Raw genomic sequence first — 24,191 nt, 5'->3', positions numbered from 1 at the left:
TCAGGGACATGAAATTCCTTTAGCTTCTGGCTAATTTTGTATTTCCTTGTTTGTTTCATGCAGGAAAACTTAACTTTTAGACTAGAGTATCAACAGCCACAAGGAGAAACATCAGAATTCATAAGATAAATGATGAAATTGCCTGAAGTAGAGATTTTTGTTTTGTTCACTGCTAGAATCATGGTTGGCACATGATAGGTAGTCAATAAATATTTGCTGAATTGAATTTAATCTTTATTAATTAACTATTGCTTTTTCAGCCTATTTTAATGCTGTTAATATTCTCCTTGTTCCTAGGCAAAGAAACCAAGACCCATAAAAGGATACACGCCTTACCCAAGATCACACAATTGGTAACAGAACGAGGACTAAATTCAGGTATTCCTCTTTTCATTCTAAGACTTTCTGAGCAAAGCTGACAAGGTACCTCATACTGAAAGATCCCATTTCTCCATTTGTAATGCAGCTCACAGAACTATCACTGCAACTCCATGTTAACACAGCTGACTACATTGGCATAGCCCTGTTCTAAGGCAGTTGTACCTTTATATATATAGTTTGAGTTTACCATCATCATTTATTACTTTCATACTTTTTGAAAAAGCTTGTTAAAGAAAATAGAAGCAGTTGCATCTCACAAGAAGAATATTTTTGAGTAACAACTTTCAACTAAGACTGCCAATTACAAAATATATACTTTCTGGAAAGAGCACTAATTCAATCTTTGCTTTGTCAGCTAATTGAAACACTAAACTAGTATAAACAGCAAAAAATCTAAGGATAAAATTTCTGACCTAGTCTATACTTGCTAATTTAAAGATGTTCTAGAGAAGTGAACTATATGTATGCGCGTGTGTGTGTGTGCGTGTGTGTGTGTGTGTGTGTGTGTGTGAGACTAGTTTTGTTACAGTCCATAACAGTTAAACTGGGGGATGCTAAATATAATAGAGCATGTACACCTAGATCTTTTGAAAATTGTTTTCAAATATTCAGGACTAGAGTAACTAGAAGAAAAGAATTCTAAAGAAAAATGGATGGCTTTAAAAAAATTATTTTAGTAATCACAAATGATCCCCTTAAAAAAAAAAAAAAAGATGTCGCACTTAAAACTACAAGGTAGCATACAGAACTCCTTCATGAACTCTGGATTAAGAGTCATGTGTAAAAGGCATAAAGAATAAAGAGAATCAGAATCTATCTTACCTGCCTCAGATAACTTTTTTCACATACTCAACCTCTTTAACCCTCCTCCTCTCCTCCTCTTCTCTTCCAGGTCTTGCTTGATTGGCCCAAGAAAGTTTCTTTCTCCCTTCCCCTTCCCGGTTTCCTTCCTTCATTTCTCCACCCACATCTCAATTTAAATTCAAAATGTTAATGAGCATAGAATAGTGCCATATATTAATAAATAGATGATTAATTCAGTTTAAAAAAAAAGTGGGCATTAAAAAAAAAAAAAGATTCTATCAACTCCTAAAAATCCAAAAATGACCAGCAATCCTTTGTAAAATTGCCATATGTATGAACTAAACCTGTTTAACTTTCTGGTTACATAAAACAACTCCAGCTTAATCAGTGTTTTCAATACACTCAAATGCTAGAAATACACCATTGTTTTGTCCCATTTCAGCAATACTATGAATTCACTGGGCTCTTCCAAAGAATGCTTAGCTATCCAAAGAGCTAACCACCACTTATCATGTCATTTCCACAAGAAAAATAAAATCTGTTTTCCAAACAACTGACTTACAAATGAACTAACTATTGGAACACAACCTGTTCCTTAATTGGAAATTGTACATAGTTTCTATCCCACATGCTTCCTGAGAAATAGTAGAGACTTGGAGAGTATAAGTCTATTAATGGAGATGTAATAATAAGACTATATTTGTGTTCACTGCAAATCATGGTCACTACTATCTTACTAGATATTCTGACACACTTTCAAAGCTTCTTCTCTGAAGAGAAAAATTTAAAAATTTTAACATAAATCACAAAACCTTTCCTAAAAACATTCAATCACAGTATGCTGCCTCTTTAATAAGGAAGAAAAAGGTAGAGGAATGAATGCTACTATAATTCACCGTGACTACCAGACAAAATTCTTTTCCTTAGCCATTTCTAGGTATTTTAGTAAAGTAACAATGCTGACTTTTATATGAACTTGGAACTTGCCTTTATTTTCCCCTAGAATCCTGCTAACAATTCATGCCTTCTTCTAAAATGTTTTTTAAGTCCAAGTATAGTGGTGGTAAAAGATCATGATATTCTATAAATATATATCTGAGATACGATATTTACAAAGCAATCCTGGGCACTCCTTAGTTAATAACAAACCTGTTTGTAAGGGGATATATGAGCTTTCATTGATTGAGCGCTGTTTGCTTACCTCTGAATTAAGGAATTAATCAAAGAAACAAAGTACAATGTTCAGTCAGTATACTTCATTTCCAGAAATTACAGAGCCCCACAGTAATTTTGCTGAATATGCCAAAGAAAGAGACAGAATCTATGTCACTTACTATCTGGGTCTTCAAGAGGAATATCACTACAAGAATCTGTATCTGAGTAGGTTCTTCGGCGTCGCTGGGAGAGTCGGTGAAGTGTAGATACTGGTTCTTTTATAGAGTGGCTACTCCTGCAAATTAAGTAAAAAGCATTAAATTGTAAGGCCTTACATAAACAAAAACACACTCAACTGGAATTTTAAATGACTTCTCTTTAAGTGAAAAAAGAATTATTTTTATGCTCAACGTCCCGTGTTAGCAACATTCTACTCAGAAGTCAAAAACAAGTGAACCCATTTAGAAGACAGCTGGTAACCTGGAGAATATGGCTTCTGAGCTGAACTAAAAGGAAGAGGGGTACAATGAAGAAGTAGTGACTTCTGTAGGGGAGACTCCAGAGAGCAGACATATCAGTCAGTTTACAAATGTTTGAAAACTAAAAGTCATAGGTTTCATGAGTGCATGTATTTTAAGTCAATCCATATCTGATCAAAACCAGCAGACTGAAAGAGATGGGCAAGGAGTTCATAGAGCTAGAGGTAGACTCACTGACAACAGCAAGAGAAGATAAAGATGGCAAAAAGGGGCCTAGAAAAACTCTTTTAAAAATCTGTCTCAAAAATTTAAACAGAGAAGCAAATCACCGCCACCTAACAGCATCTCAGCTACTATTTTTGTAACAGCCCAACTTTACTGTACTTAAAATTATTATTTTATGAGGTAGAAAGGATAGAAAAATTTCTTTCATAAAAATAAAAGTTGGTCAAAAATTGATTAAGCTTCCATTTTTCTGGAAAATTCAGTTGGTGGGACTCTTGATTCCCTGACAAGGTTGGATATATACATCATTGGATTCCTCTGAGTATTTGACAGTTTAATCAAAGATTATACAATCATCAGGGGAAAAAATTAAAACATGACAAAACAGCATTTAACAGTCCAAATATAGAGAAATAAATGCCAATGTCACTATAATTAAATCACTTTCCAAAGAACTAAATAAGACAACCATAGCAACTTAAAGGACTATTACCTAACAAAATAATAGTTTAACAACTTAGCATTTTGGTAAGATCTATCCAGAAGGTAAAATTTTTAAACGCATTGATATGAATATGTACTTTAAAATATCAAGTGGTTTTCTCTCTTCAGCAAGATCTTTCTCTCTTAATGAAACAACAGCTCAGCATGAATAGATGATGCTATAAACAGCTGAGGTAAAATGAGCCCTAGCTGTGGAGTCTCAATACATCAAAAATGTACTTCTGTCTAACCATCACTTGATATACAGTCATGCGTCTCTTAATGACAAGGATGCATTCTGAGAAATGCATCGCTAGGTGATTCTGTCACTGTGCAAACATCACAGAGCGTGCTTACACAAAGCTAGCTAGTATAGCCTACTACACATGTAGGCTATGTGGTATAGCCTATTGTTCTTAGGCTACAAACTTGTACTGCATGTTACTGTACTGAATGTTGTGGGTGACTGTAACAATGGTATTTGTGTATCTAAACATACCTAAACATGGAAAAAGTACAGTAAAAATATGGTATTATAATCTTACGAGGCCACTGTCACATATGCAGTCTATCATTGATGGAAAAGTCATTCTTCAATATATGACTGTATTTCAAACATCTAAAAAAGGTAAAATGGCTGGCAAGGTGCTTACCTTGCTGGTTAATTAATTCATTCATTTTTTTCTTTACTGACTACCTACTGAGGCCAGGCCCTTATACTAAATACTAGGAGATAAATACTGAGAGATAAAATGCTGGTTTCGAACCAGACCTAACCCATACAGAGTTTACATTCCACACCACTTGTTACAGGCCCAAAGAACTTCCCTAGATGGATATAATTTGAGAGACCTTAGTCAAAAGAAAAGGTTCTTTTACCTCTCTGAACTGCAAGAACCAGGGTGGCTGACAGAACGCTTCATCTAGAAATTTTGGAAAAAAAAAAGAAAAAAAAAATTAGCATAATCCACATGTCAAGTAGAATCATGCAGCTCTAATTTACTATTATCATAATAAACATAAATTTACTCAGAGAAAAAGATACCTGGCAAAAAAAAAATTTAATCTTTCACAGACTCAAGCAACATAATTAGTACAACATCAAGCTTTCTCCCTAATAACCATTAATTGGAGTCTTTTTCAACACACACCAAAAACATGCTGGATTCTTTTTTCAAAAGTAAAAACCAAATTTTATACATAATACATATATATGTGTGTGTATACAAATATAAAAAACAGGGTATATAACTATAAATAAGATATAAATGTGATAAAAAAGGAGTATCTAGCAAGCCACAAAATATTCTAATAAATATCTCTTTTTTAAAGGACAGTAGTAGAGTCTGGCAGCAAAGCTTCTCTTTATCATTAATTATTTAGGTAGCTGATATACAAATGTTCTAAAGTGTGGTTTTCATGGAAAACAGCATTAATAATTCAAGACTTTAAAGAACTCAGAAGAAGAGCCCTAAGTCTCAGTGGATTTCCAAAACATATATTTAAAAAAATAAAGAATACCTAATTAAGCAGAACATTTAAAAAATATGATAAATACTAAACATAATTTGGAAGATCCAACTACTCCATCAAAATATAAAGGGAGGCAGCCAAGTAAAACTGATTATTTCAAAGTTTAACATGGTAGCAGAAAAACAAAGATTATACTAAAGGTTTAGGGTGGTTGCTTTTGTATACATGAGCCCAAGAGTCTAACAAGCCCAGGTCTAACATTTATGTTATGCAAATGCCTTCTATATTTGGAACATGAGCCACTAGTTGCTCTGAGAAATACCAGTTGAAATGCTAAGAGATATGACCCACCCAGTTTGTAGTCTGGGAACATCTGATAAGATTGACATTAAGATGCAAATGGCCACTAACATCTCCTTTAACAGAAATTACTTCCTTTAGGCTTACTAACCCAAGGACATCCCCACTATAATAATCACTCAATCTGTAGGTCCAATGACGGTTGTCTGAACTTTTATGACAACTTGAAATAAAGTTAAATGCAAGTTTACTCTAAGATGAATTCATTGAGATTAACTATATAAAGCGCTTATAAAGATCAGATTAAAGCACTTACAAAGATCAGATTAAATTGTTTTGGAATACTCAAATTTTCAGCTTTATTTTTCATATAAATAAATGTAAGTTTTTCATATAAATAAATAAATAAATAGTTATTTTAAAAAAAAACATGAAGATTGTCTGACCTTACTTTCCATGCTATTTGTCTCTAGAACTAATAATTATTTTAGTTTCTTATATGTAAAATACGCATTGACTTCTCTGGACTACAGAGCATTTGTAACATAAGGGATTTCCTGAGAAGTTCAATGCAGAAGCAAGGCAACTCTGAGGTGTTTTACTGCATTTGACTCTAAAAAGTACAGCTTTAAAAAAAAAGTGTACCCTTTGTCTATCAACCTCAGGAACATAGCACTACACATCCATCTCAAAACACTGGTTTCTTTGTTCACACATACTTGTTAATTAACAATTTATAGCATATCTACAATTGTCCTAAAAAGCAACATTGTCAAACTATGTTCTACTCAACACCACACCACAGTCCTGTAAGATGGTATTAAAAAATACGTAAAATGGGCCAGGCGCAGTGTCTCACGCCTGTAATCCCAACACTTTGGAAGACTAAGGCGGGCAGATCACGAGGTCAGGAGATTGAGACCATCCTGGCTAACATGGTGAAACCCCGTCTCTACTAAAAATACAAAAAATTAGCTGGGCATGGTGGCAGGCGCCTGTGGTCCCATCTGCTCAGGAGGCTGAGGCAGGAGAATGGCGTGAACCCAGGAGGCGGAGCTTGCAGTGAGCTGAGATTGCGCCACTGCACTCCAGCCTGGGCAACAGAGCAAGACTCCATTTCAAAAAAAGAAAATATATACATATATAGTATTTATATATATATTTATTTTATTTGTGTATATATATAATGGGCTCAATTGTCAAATAAATTTCAGAAACACTGTACACTACACTTCCACCTCTCAGAGATTCATAATACACTTCAGCATAAAAGAGGGTGTGACGGCTGGGCATGGTGGCTTATGCCTGTAATCCCAACACTTTGGGAGGCTGAAGCAGGAGAACTGCTTGAAGCTAGGAGTTTGAGACCAGCCTGGGCAACAAAATGAGACTCCATCTCTACAAAAAATAAATTAAAAAACTTAGCTTGAAGCCAGGAGTTTGAGACCAGCTTGGGCAACAAAATGAGACCCCCCCATCTCTACAAATAATAAATTAAAAAACATAGCCAGGCACCGTGGTGTGCGCCTGTAGTCCCAGCTACTCAGGAGGCTCGAACTTGGGAGTTTGAGGATGCAGTGAGTTATGATGGTGTCACTGCACTCCAGCCTGGGTAACAGAGTGAGACCCTGTCTCTAAAAAAATAAATAAATAAATAAGTAAAAAGGCTGTGACAAGTCCTTTCAAACCCAATTCATATCATTTAAGTTAACCTAGCAATTCCCAAATTAATCTGGCCATAAAACTCATTTTCATGGTACGCTTGCCTCAGAGGAAACTATTAGCCCATCAAATACTGATTAGAAAATAAATCTAGGCAATAATCTTTACTAAATCTCATATAACTAAATTTGCTGGGACAGGTAAGAGAACCTAGGAATAAGTTAGACCCTATTCTCCTAACAAATAGATCTTCAGGTAATTGCTGAAACAGCAACAAGGCGGCATTCTTACTCCTATAAATGGACTCCTAAAAACACTTTGATGCAATAAACTTGAAGTCTCATTAAAGCTTATCTCACCTACAAATTTCTAACAGCATGCTAGAGCAAATTTATTAGCTCAGAAAGGACAACGAATCTGCCACCCCCGGCAAAAAGAGGACTTGTTCTGAGCAATAAGGAAGTAAGAAACTAACACTGAGCACCTAACAGTAAGCAGGTCAGATCGTTCGCAGTGACTCTCTGATATACACTGTATTTTTACACATGAAGAAACTGAAGATCAGCTACTCTGAGGGTTCAGATCCAAATGCTTAGTACAGCATACCGTTCCCACCAGACTATGTTTCAAATTCCTTCTAACTCCTTTAAAGATTTACGTAATTGTACCCCATTGTGACTAAAATCTCATTCTGTTGTGTAATTCTTACCAAGCAGAATAGAGCTCCCCAACTTTTTCTTTGTCACAGCACTTTGTAATATTTTCCTAGACACTGGGGAAAATGGATGAAGCAGCCTGTGGGCAGGCCATGCACAGCCCCTCCAAGGAGAAGGGAATGAGGACACTAGCACAAGTGCTCAGCTCATCAGCTAAGAAGCTCTAATATGAAACAGTACAAACAAAAAAATTCAACTTGTTAGCTGTTCCCCCCCACACCCACTGCCTGTTTCCACCCTTAAAAATAAATACCAAAATGAAACGAAAACCACATGCAACATTACTACTGAGGGAAAAAACCAAAACAAGAAGTTCAAACCATTTGAACAGGAGAAGGTGACACAGGAGAAACTAAGGGATCCGGATGGTGCAGTTGAAACATCTCAGGTTTAAACTTGGCATTGGCTATCTTCACACATTCCTCAAGCGTTGTGATGAATGTGTTACACGTGGCACTAAGCAGAGAAGAGGCTTCATTCATGTTCTGAAAAATTACACAAAGACTTGAACAGATTTGCATACAACTACATGGAATCATATACAACCTTATCATTAAATAATAAGACATCTCCAACAGACACATTACTATGTTATGTTCAAATTTATTTAAAATACAGTACCTTAGAAAATTAAGCTGGGGCAAAAAAAGAAAAAAGAAAACATTAAAACATCTATGTATAAGAAATGCCTGTCTCCTAAACAATGTATGAAACTAGATTCTAAGAAAAAATAAGTTTTGCATTTAATTATCATATTGAAAAACTGTGTACAAAAGTTTATCTTAGAGAAATCTAACCTAAACAATAATTTTCATTTTCCCAAAAGTGGACACAGACATGGAATACCCTTAGAGTTAATTAGTGGCAGTACAATTCATGCCTACCCTCTATCCATTCTCCCACTTCTTCCTTGATAGAGTAAAAAGCCCAATTTTGTTCAGGATCGCAAAGTGCCCTGATCCTGGGGGATGAATAGAGACTGATCTAACCTAGTCATGGCTATTCCAACACTCTTTACTAAATGCTCATTTTTTCCTAGTTTCCTTTGAGCCAGAAAAAAAAAAAGATGAGAAGTTGGCTAGGGAATTTCTGGGATTTTTGTTTCCCGATTCAAAACCAAGCACAGCAAGTTGAGAAGGACTCTCTCTACCCTGGCAACCCCACTGCCTCCTGCCTCTTTGTGAGCTTGACAGTCATCTTGACACCTGGGGCATTAGGAGAAAAACTCAACACACCAAGAATGGCAGAGTGGAAGGATGGAACAAGCCTGGGTCCCTAATACTGTCACTGAGCTGCTGTAGCAAGTGTGAGGTCAACTACCTCCAGGGAGCTTGTGGTCAGTTTGTCCTTGGGCTTCTTACACAAGATTCCTCCCCAACAAGAGAAGGCCACAGAAGAAATAGGAAGATTTCTTGCCCCACTTCTACCAAGTTAGGCAAAAAGGGACAGGCAACATGCTGGCCTTTCACCCAGAGAGTGGTATAGCTCACTGGTCCTATTTTACCATGAAGAATGAGCCTATTATAGCCCGATCCTACTAATCTGAGTTTTGATTCCTAAGTCACTGTTCTGAGAAGGATTTGTTTTAAGTTATTTCATAAAGATAAGTTATCAACTCTCATAGTTGAAGCAGGGACCTTATTACCAAAAAAAGAGAATAGCAGCTGTCCAGTGAATTTATGCCGCTAGCCTGGAGAACAAAGCCTGGAATGCTTCTTCCCCACTCCAACCTCCAAATTATCAGACTGGCTGCAAAGACAAGCCTTGACCCCTGGAGAAATATGCTACTTCATGTTCTTCTCTGGCCACACAGACACAATCGAGAAGATGCTACAGATTTCCAGAGAGTATACAGTAGGCAGAACCCAGAAAAGCTGAAAATAACTCAATGTGAAAATGCCTGTCATCTTATGGAATGACTGAGGATCCCCCCAGAGTACTCCAAAGCATAACCACACGTGAAGAGATCCTCTTCGCCCTACCTCTGCACTAGGAGATGAATGATTCTCATCATGGTGAACAAATTCCTGTATCGTATGAACTTGCTGCATTAAGAGGTCACAGTAGAGGCGAAGTTCAGACATTTTGGTTTTCAGCGATTCACTGGTTTCACTTATTTCTGAAAAGAATATACATAAATATACAGTTAGATCATTTTCATATTCTTTGAGCAATGTAACAAAATGTAATCATTTAAAAAAGCAATGAATATAAATACCTACAGCTCAAGAAATGTGAGACCTTGGAAATAGGATACAAGAGCCCTAAGGAAACATCTTCTCTTCAGATAATTGGGAAAAAGCTGACAGTTATATGCCTGCCATGTTTAGGTGATTTCCAGAGATAGGATGATGACCACTGGATGTTTTATACAGGATATTTCCATTCCATTACTCATCTTCCATTTAAAAAGTGCTTGGTTTTCTTTTGTGAATTGCTTTTTTATTTTGTCCTTTATACATTTTTTCCAGTTCTGATGTTGGTTTTTCTCTTAACAATATAAACTGATAGTTTGTAGAAGTTCTTACAAATTAAAGATAGTAATCTTTCCTCTATCTTATATACTGCAAATACCTTATCCAGATCTGTTAGCTTCCTTTCAGTTTTCTTTATTTTGGCTTACAGAAGTTTTAAATTTTTATGTAATTAAAACTATTGTTTATAAACATTCATTTATTTTCTTCTGTTTCTTTCAGTTTCATTTTCACATTATACTATTTTCAAAATTTTTTATTAAGAGCATACTTTCTTCCTTAGTATCTCCAGACAAACTAAACATCCAGCCATAATCTCAGCCACTCACAAGCCAATACCTTTTAAACTAGAAGTATAAGCTACAGAGGAGGAAAATTCATAGAGTAAATTTCTGGTGCTTCTCCACACTCCCTGGGCCAGGCCCCAGTGGTCTTGCTCTCTGGTCCTAGCCACAAAGCCACTTTTGCCAGAATGGACAAAGCAGCTCTATCTGCGCATTTAATCTAACCTAAATCAATTCCTGCTCATATTTAAGCCTATTCTTTCTCCTTTTTAAAAAAAAAACTGTGGTAAAGTATACATAAACATAAAATTTACTATTTTAACCACTTTTAAGTATTCACTTCAAAATGTGCCATTAAGTACATTTGTATTTGTAAAATCATCACCACCATCCATCTCCAGAACGTCTTCATCTTCCCCAGCTGAAGGTCTGTACCCACTAAACACTAACCCTATTTCCACCTCCCCCTGGGCCCTGGGAACCAACATTCTATTTTCTGTCTGTATAAGTATGACTGCCCTGGGTAATTCATATAAGTGGACATAGACTATATGTCCTTCTGTGATTAGCTTTTTTTTTTTTTTTAATCATTATTATACTTTAAGTTTTAGGGTACATGTGCACAATGTGCAGGTTAGTTACATATGTATACATGTGCCATGCTGGTGCGCTGCACCTACTAACTTGTCATCTAGCATTAGGTATATCTACCAATGCTATCCCTCCCCCCTCCCCCCACCCCACGTGATTAGCTTTTTTTACTTATTGTAATGTCTATAAGGTTCATCCACAGTGTAGCATGTGTCACAATTTGCTTTTTAAAGCTGAGTAATATTCTATTGTATATTTTGTTTATCCATTCCTCTACCAATGAACATTTGGGTTATTTCCATCTTTTAGCTATTGTGAATATTCATTCCTTCTTATCCTACCTGTAGCTATATTCTGTAATGTTTTCATATATTTCAAAATTGTTATAAATTCAATCCTCAGCCTTCATTTCTCAATACCTATAATTTACTTGCTTTCACTAATGTAATTAATTTGCATTTAATTATAAAAGTAATACATACTTAATAAAAAATTTTGAAAAATAGAAAAAATATAGAAAAGAAAAATCAAATAACGGTACTATGGTTTGAATATCGTTTGTTTCCAGCAAAACTCATGTTGAGTCTGGGTCCCCAGTGTGGCAGTGTTAGGAAAGTAGTACTTCTAACAAGTGATTAGGTCGTCAAAGGAGTGAGTGAGTTCTCAACCTCTTGGGACTAGATTAGTTACTATGAGAGCGGGTTGTTATAAATCGAGGCTGCCTCTTGGGTTTGATCTCTTTCCACACACACCCGCTTTCCCTTGCTTCCTCCGCCATGCTATGATGCAGCATGAGGCCCTCACCAGAAGCCAACTAGATACAGCTGCCCAATCTTGAACTTCCAGCCTCTAGGGCCATGAGTCATACCTCTTTTCTTTATAAATTACAGTCTCAAGTATTGTGTCAAAGCAACAGAAAATGAACTAAGACAAACTATAATCTCACTATCAAGAAATAGTCATTTTCACATTATATCTGTATATAGTTGAACTAATAACATAAATCATTTGCTTTGCTTTCAGTTTCTAAAAATCTTTTTGAATTGGCAATATGCGTACATGGTAAAGTCAAAAGATACCAAAGGGTATATACAGTGACAACTGAGTCTCCTTCCCACAAATTCCACTTCCAAAGGTAACAATCTGACCAATTCTTACATACCTTTCCTAAGCCAGCCAATGAATACTAACAATATACATAATTCTGAATCCTGCTTTTTTCAATGATCATTTAACCTTGGGCATTTTCTCACATTGAAATTCCTTTTCAACATCTTACTGTCTATATATCAGCCAGTGAAAGCACGAGTTTAGGCTGGGCGCAGTGGCTCATGCCTGTAATCCCAGCACTTTGGGAGGCCGAGGCGAGTGGATTACCTGAGGTCGGGAATTCGAGACCAGCTTGGCCAGCGTGGTGAAACCCCGTCTCTACTAAAAATACAAAAATTAGCCAGGCATGGTAGCAGGCGCCTGTAATCCCAGCTATTCGGGAAGCTGAGGCTGGAGAATCGCTTGAACCCAGGAGGCAGAGGTTGCAGTAAGCCGAGATCGCGCCATTGCACTCCAGCCTGGGCAACAGAGCGAGACTCCATCTCAAAAAAAAAAAAAAAAGAAAGAAAGAGTTTATTGAGCCATTCCCCTAAATTTATAGCTTTTACAAAATGTTTACTATGATAAAGATATATGTAAATCTACATTTCTAATTATTTCCTTGGGATAGATACTAAAAGTGGACAGGCTAATTTAGTTACATTTATATTTATATTTAAGAAAGTACTCTCACCACAAGGGAAAAGTTTATAGTTACCTTTTTCTTTTTTAGTCCTTGTATCAGTCAAACATGCTTTGGAGCTCCCCAGAGCGACCAGCCACCTCTGTCTTTCAGCTGCATTCACTGCCTTCATGTAGAAATGCTGCTCTCCAGGAATGATTAATTCCATTCTTGTGTTGTCTGCTGAATGAACTATGATGATAAACAAAGGGAAAATACAGTTATAGACTTAAGTAATTTAAGGGTAATCAAATAATCATCTAATCACACAGTATCAGATGCTTCATATACCTAAAACATTGAACTATCATTCATGATGCAGGCAGTGCTGCTCCCTGAGGGGCCACCCAGTGGCACTCCCCAAATCAACATTCTCATATAGACCCGGGGTGACAATGGTGCCAAAGCGATGACAGAGTATGAAAAAGAAAACAGGGACATACTAACTACTGAGAAGTGACAGCCCTCCCCCACCTTGGGGCCACTTATCCTATTAAATACAACTGCAATGAATGTTATACTATCACACATTTTTTACTGATTTCCTTGAAAACAAAGTCTTTGTTTTCATATATAGTGCCTGACACATAGAAGGAATGTAATAAATGACAACTACAGCCACCTTCTATCAGAAAAGTAACTCTATGATATGCCCTTAATTATGGATCATAGCATAACTCATGGAAGGCATGTATATTTTGAAGACATTCATCTCTTCCCCTCTTTCTACCTCTTCTCCTGCACACACACACCTCCTTTGATGCTCTGAGAAAAGAGAGCTAATCAGGAATTATGATGAGCCAATCCCAAGTCTTTGTTGTAAAACAAAATTTGTGTTAAGCTGTCATTCATCAACAAATATTTACTCAGCTCAGAGCAGTGCTAGTAGAAGAGAAGATAGAGGGGAAGAAAAAAGGTGTCTTTGCTTCTATACAGTTGACAACTTAACCAAGAAACAAACTGACACACCAAAAACAATCAGAATACACATATGTTTAACTCTTTGGTGCAGAGATTTCTTGTGTAATTATGAGAGAAAGTAATTTAAAAAGGCTTCAAGAAGAAGGGTTTGATGAAAGCGGGATTTGGTTAAGAAAATGAATGAGAAGAAGCTTAAATGAGAAAATAAACACAGAATGTATTGAGAATATTAGGAAACAAGCATAAATAGAGGCTTCCATTGTAATGCAAAGTAATATTCATACTCGTTTAGCCAGTATAGTGGTGCAAGCATGTACTCCCAGCACCTGTAGACCCAGCAACTTGGGAGGCAGAAGGCTGAGGCAAGAGGATCGCTGGAGCCCAGTACAGGCTGCAGTGAGCTACGATCACACCACTGCACTCCAGAATGGGCAACAGAGCAAGACCCTGTCTCAAAAAAAAAAAAAAAAAAGAAGGAAAAGAAAAGAAAAAAAATTCATATTCATGAATGGACAAGCTGGGAGGAGCCAAATTATGAGGGTCCCAGCAAAATCTGGCAGAAGCCCCAACTTAAATAATTAATTGCTATAAATATTGACCAGATGTTTAGTGTATTACGGCAAGTAAGTGCCACAGAAATGTTGCTATCTTATTATTCTACTTATATGGGTCATTCTTAGTTGCAGACACTGAAACATACAACCATGCAACAATCAATTATGAATGCAAAAGATTTCTAGGCTAGGGTAAAACTACTGAACTCCTAAAGCTATAAGAGTAACTCTTCCTTGCTACTTGCCAATACTAGTGAAAGCACCAATACCTACTTTAAAAGAAAGCAATGCTCTAATTTCTAATGATGTTGCTACAAGATGAAACTAAAATAAGATGACTCATTTTTAAACATACCAGAATTTATGCATCCAATCAAGGGTGGTCCCCTCCAAAGTTGTCACCTGAAAAGGCAACAAACTTAAAAATGATGCTTCCAAAACATCAGAAAAGATGGACAAGACCTCTAAACACAAAACTACAAAACATTACTGAGAGAAATTAAATATCTAATTAAACAGAGTTAATGGAACAGAAGACTCAATATCATCAAGAATATAATTCTCCTCAAATTGATCTGTAGATTCAACACAATTCCAAACATTCCAGCAGATAGCTGTGGAAATTTATAAGCAAATTCTAAAATCTGTAAGGAAATGCAAAGGGCTTACAATAGCCAAGACAGTACTGAAAAAGAACTAAAGTTAGGAGACTTTGGCTATCAGATACAAAGAGAATAAAGCTAAAGAAATTAACACAATGTAATATCCGCACAAGGATTAACAACAACAACAACAACAACAAAAACAGGGCCACAGAACAGAATAGACAGTCTAGAAAAAGACTCACATATACATGGTCACTTGCTTTGTGACAAAGGTATCCCCATGGGGGAAAGGTTGCTATTAAGTCAAGTACAGACCTACTATAGACCTAAATATAAAAGGTAAAACAATAAACATTCAAGAAAGTAACACAGAAGATGTCTTCAGTGGGTCATAAAAGGATCCAATAAAAGAAATTAACAAATTGGATTTCATTGAAATGAAGAACTTCTGTTCCTCAAAAGGTATCATGAACAAAATGAAAACATAAACTACACAGTGGAAGAAAACATCTGCAACACAAAGACTCAACCAGACTATACAAAGAACTCCTACATATCAACATGAAAGATAGCCAAAGTTAGAAAATGGGCCAAAGACTTGAAAGAGGACTTCAAAAGAAGACAACATTCAACCTTTTTTTTTTAACTTTTTGTGGAGACAGGAGTCTCATTTTGTTGCCCAGGCTGGTCTCGAACTCCTGAGCACAAGCGATCTGCCTGCCTTGGCCTCCCAAACTGCTGGGATTACAGACATGAGCTAACACTCCCGACAAGAGGACATTGAAATGGCTAACATCTAAAAAAGTATTCAACATCATTAGTTATTGAAGAAATGCAAGTAAAAAACCACCATGAGATACCACTACAAACACCAGAAATATTCCGAATTTTTAAAATGGATAATACCAAGTTTTGGCAAAGATGCAGAACAACTGGAACTCTAATACTCTGATCGATTGCAGAAAAAATTTATATAATCACTTTGGAAAACATCTGGCATTATCTGTGAAAAAGATTATTGGCCAGGCACAGTGGCTAACGCCAGTAATTCCAACACTTTGGGAGGCCAAAGCGGGCAGATTGCTTAAGCTCAGGAGTTCAAGACCAGCCTGGTTTTTGCAACACGGTGAAATCCCATCTCTACAAAAAACATAAAAATTAGCTGGGCATAGTGACATGTGCCTCTGGTCCCAGCTACTCAGGAGGCTGAGGTAGGAGGATCACCTGAACCCAGGAGGTGGAGGCTGCAGTGAGCCATGATCACACCACTGCATTCCAGCCTGAGCAACAGAATGAGAACCTGTCTCAAAAAAAAGCAAAAAAAGAAAAGAAAAGAAAAAAAAGAAAAAAAGAAAAAGATTCTCTTCTTGACCAAATTTTAGTCAGGCTCATTTGAATCCTGTACTCACCTAGGCTTCCTTCTCCATCCTTGTAGAATCCAGTTTTAGCAAGAATCCTACTAAGTCAGTTTAGCCAGAATCCCCTAACACCATATTTCATCACCCGCCCTTGATATCTGACCACATTCTTCATTCCCTACCATTTCCCAGCAATGTCTGATCACCCTGGCCTCAGCCTGCCTTCAGCAAGAATCTTGTTAGGTCAGTTTAGCCAGAATCCCCCCACTTACCTTTTAGTAACTTTCCCTCCACTGACACTGTCTCCCCCTAACCCTGCTCCTTGGCTATAAATTCCCACTTTTCCTTGTACTTGGAGTTGAGCCCAATTTCTCTCCTCCAATGCAATAGTCCCTAAATCTATCACAATAGTCCTAAATAAAGTTTGCCATACCATTTCAACGTGTCAAGAATACTTTTTTCTTTAACATCTATTAAAGCTGAAAGTATGAATATTCAGTGCCTTAGCATTCCACTCCACTTCTAGAGATACACTAAACAGAAATGCACACATATGTTCAATAAATGTGTAAGAATGTTTATGGCAGCTTTAGTCACTGTAGTCCCAAAACGGAAATAACCCAAAAATCCTTCAGTACTAGAATGGATACCAAAATTGTGAGATATTCACACAATGGAATACTGTACAATGAGAATGACTGAACTACTGTTACATAGAACAATATAGATAAATTTTACAAACATGATGTTGAGTAAAAGAAGCCAGACACAAAAGAAAATACTGAATTATTCCATTTATAAAACATTAAAAGTAAGACAACACTTATGTATGGCAATTAAAGTCAGATTAATGGCTACCTTTCAGGAAGACTGTTTGATAGCTATGACCCAGAGCTCACCATGTCAAAGGAAACACACTTCATGAAGGACAAGTATTCAAGCTAGAGTGGAGAAATGAAAACGACCAGGAGGGAGTTGAACAGTCACTCCCCTGGTGCTCTAGTTTTTCCTTCACTCTCTTTGAAGAATTCAGTCCTTTTCACTGCCATTTTATCTGATTTCGCCTCCACCCCACACACTCCAACCACACACACAAATGAATCAATGGTCCATAAAATCTTCCTTCACGAAAATTACAGCAGGACCTATTGCTTTATTTCTCCCCTTTTGGAAGAAAAGGAAACCATCTCTATCACCCAGAGGAACTTACCTCCAAATTCAGCAAAGAACCAGAGTTTATGACTCCAACTTCATACCTTATCAAAACCCTACAGAGCTGGCCCCATCATCTTTAGAGTTCAGCCTCCAACTTTTACAATATCTTTCTATTAATTACAACAATAATGAAATAGAATGCTTATAGACTGAAGGTGGACACTAAAGTAGTATCCACAAGAAATTGTTTGTCAAATCCAAATTGGAAGACTAGCAAAAGTTATTTCCATTCAAAAATACATTTGTAGAGGGAGAATTATCAAAAACTGTGTTTAATTGTGTTAACTGTGATGAAATGCCACTCCTGACTGCTAAGGATATAAATGGTATTAGATGATCCCTACGTGGTTAGAAATGCTTTTTTTCCTCGTCTGGAGTATGCTGAAGAACCCTTGACTATCTAACCTCCAATTCCTCTAATTCTGTATATTCACTTACCTTTAATTTCACAAACTGCCATCTTTATGCTTCCTTTGCTCCCTTTGCAAACATCATCTTGTGAATCATAGTAGGATAAGATTCCATTATCTAAAACAAACCAACGAGGCTGCCAGCCTAAAAAGACCATAAATAACAAAAGGTCAATTGGAAAGACATTACTTTCACCACATGGAAAATTGTGATTTCAAAACCTGCCATCCACATTATTTCTTGGCTCTCAAATAACATTCTGATAATGAAATTTTCAATCACCAAGGCTTACCAAAAATGTTTTTGCATCAGTCTCCACTTTATTGGGAGAGGTTTCTGGAGCAAGCTCCAGAGCAGCAAAAACACGGGGAGTAATACTTCTAATTCTAGCTCACAGTGTTCTCATTAACAACCCATAAGGCCCATCCTCAGTAATAGCCCTAAACCGGGTATAGCATAACTGCCCTCTTTTCCTAAAAAGGAACAGAGTTGGGGTTATGATATTATGGGAAAAGCCACAGAAGACAAGGGTTCTAGCCTTACCTATAGTATCATTCTTTAATGGATAATCATACCCTGGGGACAAATCTTTTCATTTCAATAAATCTCTAAAATTCCCAGTCCCTAAAATGTGTAGGTTGAACAAGATGACCTCTCAGATGCCACCTAGCCCTCTAATTCTGCAATGTGCCTCTTATAAAATACATATTTCTAAGCAAACTCCCTTAAACACAATGAGTGCTAAATGAATTCCAGTCTCTTAAATAGAAGCTACATACCCTATGGTGAGAACACAGATTCCCCATATGACCCCCTCTTCCCTTGTCTGCAGTTGCACAGCTAGGGTTGAAATCCTAGAAACTGCAATTGTTCTATTGATATTTATTCAGTGACTAGAGCTCACATCTATCACAGACTTGGCTCCATGCCAAAGCTGATGACAAGGATGATGGCTTTCCTTGGCACCCAATTCCCACTCCTCTTTGAAGCCAAACTTGGTGTTCCCCGGAGTCTTATCAAGCATGCTACTAATTTACAACAGTTCACTGACTATTAACATGGTGACCATGCTGGGAGCAGTGTGACTGTCCTTGTTCTTTCCATGACTATTAAATAACAATTCAGCACAAATATTCATGGCTAAAATGTACATTTTAAACCATGGATGTTCGTATCCTGGTCACTTTTGCCATAGCCTGCCACATGATCAATTTGATCTTTCCAGGGTCAGATAGTGCCGAGAGGGGAGATGGGTCAGTCATCCTTACACTTTAATACAGATCCAGGACTTAATTCCCCAAAAGGATTTATCTCTAACACTTTTGAAATGACAACCCTGAGTCATCAAAAAGATTAAATTTTACTTTGTAACCCTGTTTAGGAAGGCAGGGAATGCAGTAGTACAGTTCAGAAAGACAGATATCTAAAGCAACTAAAAACCAGCAACTTTCAGGTTCTTGGAAGATTCCTTTTTATGAAACAACAGAGTATTCCCTAGTGAGACCTAAACAAATTAGAAGGTAAGTTATTTTGGTACATGGACTTTATCTTGTTCATCACTGCATTCCCAGCAACTAGAATGGTGCCTGGCACATAAGAGGTACCAAAAAAATCTATTTCTCAAGTGACTGAATAAATAAATGAATGAATGAATACCCCAAAAGTGAGATATTTCCGGGATTGTTGCTGTTGTTTTGTTTGGTTTTTTGAGACAGGATCTCACTCTGCTGCCCAGGCTGAAGTGCAGTGGCATGAACATGGTTCACCACAGCCTCGACCTCCTAGGCTCAAAAGGTGCTCCCACCTCAGCCTCCCAAGTAGTTAGGACTACAGAAGTGCCATCATGCCTGGCTAATTTTTTAATTTTTTATAGAGACGAAGTCTCATCATGTTGCCCAGGCTGGTCTCAAATTCCTGGACTCAAGTAATCCTGCCACCTTGGCCTCCCAAAGTGCTAGGATTACAGGTGTGGGCCATCACACCCTGCAGATATTTCCTATTAACCATGAGAATATAGACATACAATATATCTTTGAGAGTATATTGTATTGATCATGCATGGAAATGATAAAAACATTATCTTTCCAAACACTAATTTACCTTGTCAAACAAATTATAAGCAGGGGGTGGTGAAAATACATTCCTCCACCCAGGTTTAGTATGCCTATAGGACAAATTATGATTTTGCAAGCCTGCAGTACTGCAATTCAATATCTCTTTAAAACAAATATTGGGCAAAATGATTCATTTAGAATTTGCAGCAACGTGAAAGGTGAGTGGTTGAACACATTAATATAATCAAGCCTGTTAATTATCTCTACACACTTTTTGAAGAAATATTTAATAAAACAATTTCTAATTGATTCACACACTTATATAACAGAGGGTAATATCTGTGAAAAAGATTCACGGGTATTCCCTTTTTAAAATTCTTTTTTTTTAAAAAAATTCTTTTTATCTCAAACTACAAAATGTTACTGAAATTCTTACTCTCTACAAAGGATTCTCAAATAACACTTTTTTTTTTTTTTTTTTGAGATAGAGTCTCGCTCTGTCGCCAAGGTTTGAGTGCAGTGGTACAATGTGGGCTCACTGTAACCTCTGCCTCCCAGGCTCAAGTAATTCTCATGCCTCAACCTCCCAAGTAGCTAGGACTACAGGTGCATGCCATCATGCCTGGCTAATTTTTTGTAATTTTTGTAGGGACAGGGTTTCACCATGTTGGCCAGGTTGGTCTCAAACTCCTGACCTCAAGCTATCTGCCTATCTCAGCCTCCCAATGTGCTGAGATTACAGGCATGAGCCACCGTGCCTGAACAACACTATCATTACACTTAAAGATCACTTAGTATGAACAGCTGCTCATTCTTATGACCTAAGATGAACTAAAATTAATAATCAGCACACCATCTACCCAAATTTAACTTTTAAAAATAAATTCTTCCAAACAAAAGATTTCTTTTCAACCAGCTTCTACAATGCATACTAGAAGTTGACTAAATGCCCTGCAAAGACTAAAATCTAAATCACATGTGATTAAAAGCTCAACCCCTGGTTATTTAGTACCATAGGAGATGAGGAAATCGCCACCAAGCCCAGGTTTCATCTCAACTCTTAAATTATGACTCATCTCAGTAATGGCCCAATGGTTCCACAACACCATGCTTAGGAACACTTGCAATGAGATGAGCATTTGCATCTCAAAGCATACAAGCTAATGTCTTTTTTTTTTTTTTTTTTTTTTTTTTTTTTGAGACAGGATCTCGCTCTGTTAGCCAGGCTGAAGTGTGTGGGTACAATCATAGCTCACTGATCCTAGCTCACTGCAGCCTCCATTTCTCTAGCTAAAGCAATCCTTTCGCCTCCGCCTCCTCAGTAACTGGGACTACAGGTGTGCACTACCACACCTAGCTGTTTTTTGTTTTTGTTTTTTTAGTAGAGACCACGTCTCCCTATGTGGCCCAGGTTGGTCTTGAGCAAGCAATCCTCCCACCTCCGCCTCCCAAAGTGCTGGGATTACAGGCATGAAGCACTCTACTGTCTTTAACAGTTAACACTATACCTCAACCAAACAGTATAACTGCTCTCACAATGGCCAAAATGAAAATGCCCAATAAAAAATATTTATCTAACTTTTAAATGTTTCCCGTTAAAACATGTCACTTATAGAAATAAATTGACTTTTTAGTTTGAACAAAATAAAACATCTGTGTATCATAAATGTTAAAAGCATTTGCTGCTACAAATCTGGCTTTAGCATTCTAATAAATCAAAAAGCAGGTATAACTGTAGCTCAGTGCTTATGCCTTAAAAAGTTTACCTGCACATTTTGCACAAGATCAGGTGCACAAGTCGAGAGTACCACACAATTACTGAGGGATGTGATACTTTTGGCAGAGCGAAGAAGTGGGCAGCAAGTCATGATTTGCCTATTATGCTAGACCCCCCCCAAAAAAAATCTGTTTACTGTTCAAATTTATGTTAAAACCATCTTCTCACTTAGTGAGGTCATGGAATTCTGGAGTTGGAAGGCATCCCGGGGCAAAATAACTAATCACCCTGGCCTTATCAGACTGAGGTCCTGAAAGAATAACTGACTTGCCTTCATTGTTGGTTGATGGCAGAGATTGGACTACAACTCAAATTTAAGGAGCTTTTAAATAAGCCTACAGGCTGCCAATGTCATGGTAAGGGGCCCTTTCCTGCTGGTCTCTCATTTCTTCAAAGTTTTTCCTTCCAACCCACTTCACAGGTGAAAGTGACTTGCCTGTTCTCCTTCTGTGTATTGGCACTTTCTTCCACTATTTCTCAGTTAACAGAATTCCCCAACGTAAGGATACTTCAATGACAATCCCTAAGAGAATATTATCTGGGGACAGCTTCCAAAATCATGCTCGCTAAGCTTGAACAACCTCAACAAGACAACGTTTTAAATAAAATGTTAAGGAAATTAAAAGAAATACAAAAAAGAATTAAAATTAAATCTTGTAGTTGAAACAATTAAAGGGTCCATTCCAGTCCAATACTCCGACAACTCAGTTATTAACAAAATGCTCTTAAAGTATGAATACTAAGTGTGAATAAGGACGGAGATCGCAACAACACATGTAGGGTGACTGAGAATTGTTCCTGAGGCTACAGGAGGCAAGGATTAGTATTATTACACTAGCAAAGAAGTGGCAGGTGCACTTCCCACCCTCTAGAAGGTGCGCAGCCTCAAACCCTCCCCTGAAGAGGCCAGAAGGACTCAACAAGCTCTGGAATCGAGCAGAGCGAATTCGCTCTGAGGGTCCGCGGAGGCCAGACGGAGGAAGAGGAGCCCCGACCCGCCTTCTCAGCAGCCCCCCGCCTCTCCCCTCTTCCCTCATCACACGAGCCCCCATACCTGTGAGATAGTTGGTCCACTTGTACAACACCCCCTCCATGCTTCAGGGCCCCACACCGCGCATCCTCCCGGCCCGGCGCCGGCCGCGGTGATGGGGTAGGCGCAGGGCCTGGGGCAGCCCCTCCCGGCCCGCCCGGGCCCCCTCCGCCGGCACGAAGCCGCTTTCTGCCTGCGCGCGCCGCAGGGACGTGGCGGCCTTTAGAGGCCGGGACAGCGGGCGCAGCGTGGAGCTTGGGGGCCGCGAGGCGCGGGCCCAGACATTCCCGGGTAAGCCTCGGCGGCGGCGGCCGCGACAACGGCAAAAATGCGCCCGCGACCGGCCTCCTGCTCGCGCTTCCGCGGCCCGGCTGCTCCCTCCGGCGCCCCGGCGCTGCCTCTTCTTCGCCTGCCTTCCTTCCCCCTGGGCTCCCCGTTTGTTTTCATTGACCCCGACGTCGATTTCACTTCCTGGATGAAAGGGGCCGGATCGTCCCGGGAAACCCCTCCCCGGCGGCGGGGCTGAAGGAGCGGGCGCGGCCTGCGGCCTCGCCGCCTAGCCGGAGGCTGCGCGAGGAGGGCGGGGCGGCGCGTCACACCCTCGGCCTGCCTGCCAGGGCCGCCTTTACTCCTCCCACGGGCCGGTGGCCAACAGTCCCGAGGCTCCCAAGTTTCCCCTTGGCCGCCAAGGCCCAGGCTGACCGCCCGCGGGGGACAAGACCTTCGAGCTTCGCTGCGCGCGCAGCCCCGGTGCCTACCTGAGGAGGAGCTGCCCGCACACTCATCCCGCGGGCACTTAGTTCTCTCGGGTTTTCCTGGGTTTTCTTCAGAAATACATAATATCCTGTTTCTTCATGAAATCCTGTTTTTATTTTACATAAAATCCTGTTTTTTTTTCAAAAATACATAAAAGCCTTCCTATTTCTGTTTGCTTCGTATTTTCCTCATATTCAAGGGGTCTGAAATTATCTCCTAGGAAGGCAATGTGCAGCAGACGGGGGCCTCTGACAAGGAATGGCGAGGGCCCCCAAGGAACTGTCATCACGCCGATAACCTTGGATAGCCACAATTTTATTTAGAATATAAAACATGGAACTCGACTTCGGAATTTTAGTCTAGAAATGGGGACTTCCCCCTAGCTTTTATGATTTTTGAAACTCCTGCTTGGACGCAATCGTCATCTTGCATAATCGACAGTAATTTTCAGGTTAATGGAATTTTGCAAACTTTAAGCAAAGCACATCAATCAGGCTCAGTGCTGCGGCTTTTCTTCGCATCACCGAGGTAGAATAGCACCTCTACTCCCAGAACTTAATCCAGGCGAATGCAGAAGGCCTTTGCTGGTTTTCTGGTTTGGGTAGTCTTTGGGTATTCACTTGGAAACAAGGCGAATTGATGGATGGATAGAGTGATGGATGGATATGTAATAAATATAATATAGTTCAATGACAGGATCTAGATGGTGGGT

The 24,191-nt window shown here is 38.6% G+C and overlaps 1 protein-coding gene across 1 annotated transcript in view; it reads right to left on the bottom strand.

Moving 5' to 3' along the window:
* Nucleotides 1–22,885, bottom strand: part of PLEKHA3 (pleckstrin homology domain containing A3) — a 58,799-nt gene extending 35,914 nt beyond the window's left edge. The window contains exons 1-7 of the mRNA XM_003815510.5: nt 22,748–22,885; nt 17,890–18,006; nt 12,835–12,990; nt 9,661–9,797; nt 7,999–8,163; nt 4,407–4,450; nt 2,520–2,635 (exon numbers count right to left, since the gene is read on the bottom strand). Of these exons, the coding sequence (XP_003815558.1) occupies nt 2,520–2,635; nt 4,407–4,450; nt 7,999–8,163; nt 9,661–9,797; nt 12,835–12,990; nt 17,890–18,006; nt 22,748–22,787 (775 nt within the window). The 5' untranslated portion in view covers nt 22,788–22,885. The remainder of the gene's footprint in view (nt 1–2,519; nt 2,636–4,406; nt 4,451–7,998; nt 8,164–9,660; nt 9,798–12,834; nt 12,991–17,889; nt 18,007–22,747) is intronic.
* Nucleotides 22,886–24,191: the final 1,306 nt, after the last annotated feature.

This window comes from Pan paniscus, chromosome 13 (assembly GCF_029289425.2).
Source record: "Pan paniscus chromosome 13, NHGRI_mPanPan1-v2.0_pri, whole genome shotgun sequence".
Classification (NCBI taxonomy): Eukaryota; Metazoa; Chordata; class Mammalia; order Primates; family Hominidae; genus Pan; species Pan paniscus.
This window is presented reverse-complemented; position numbering and strand designations above follow the sequence as displayed.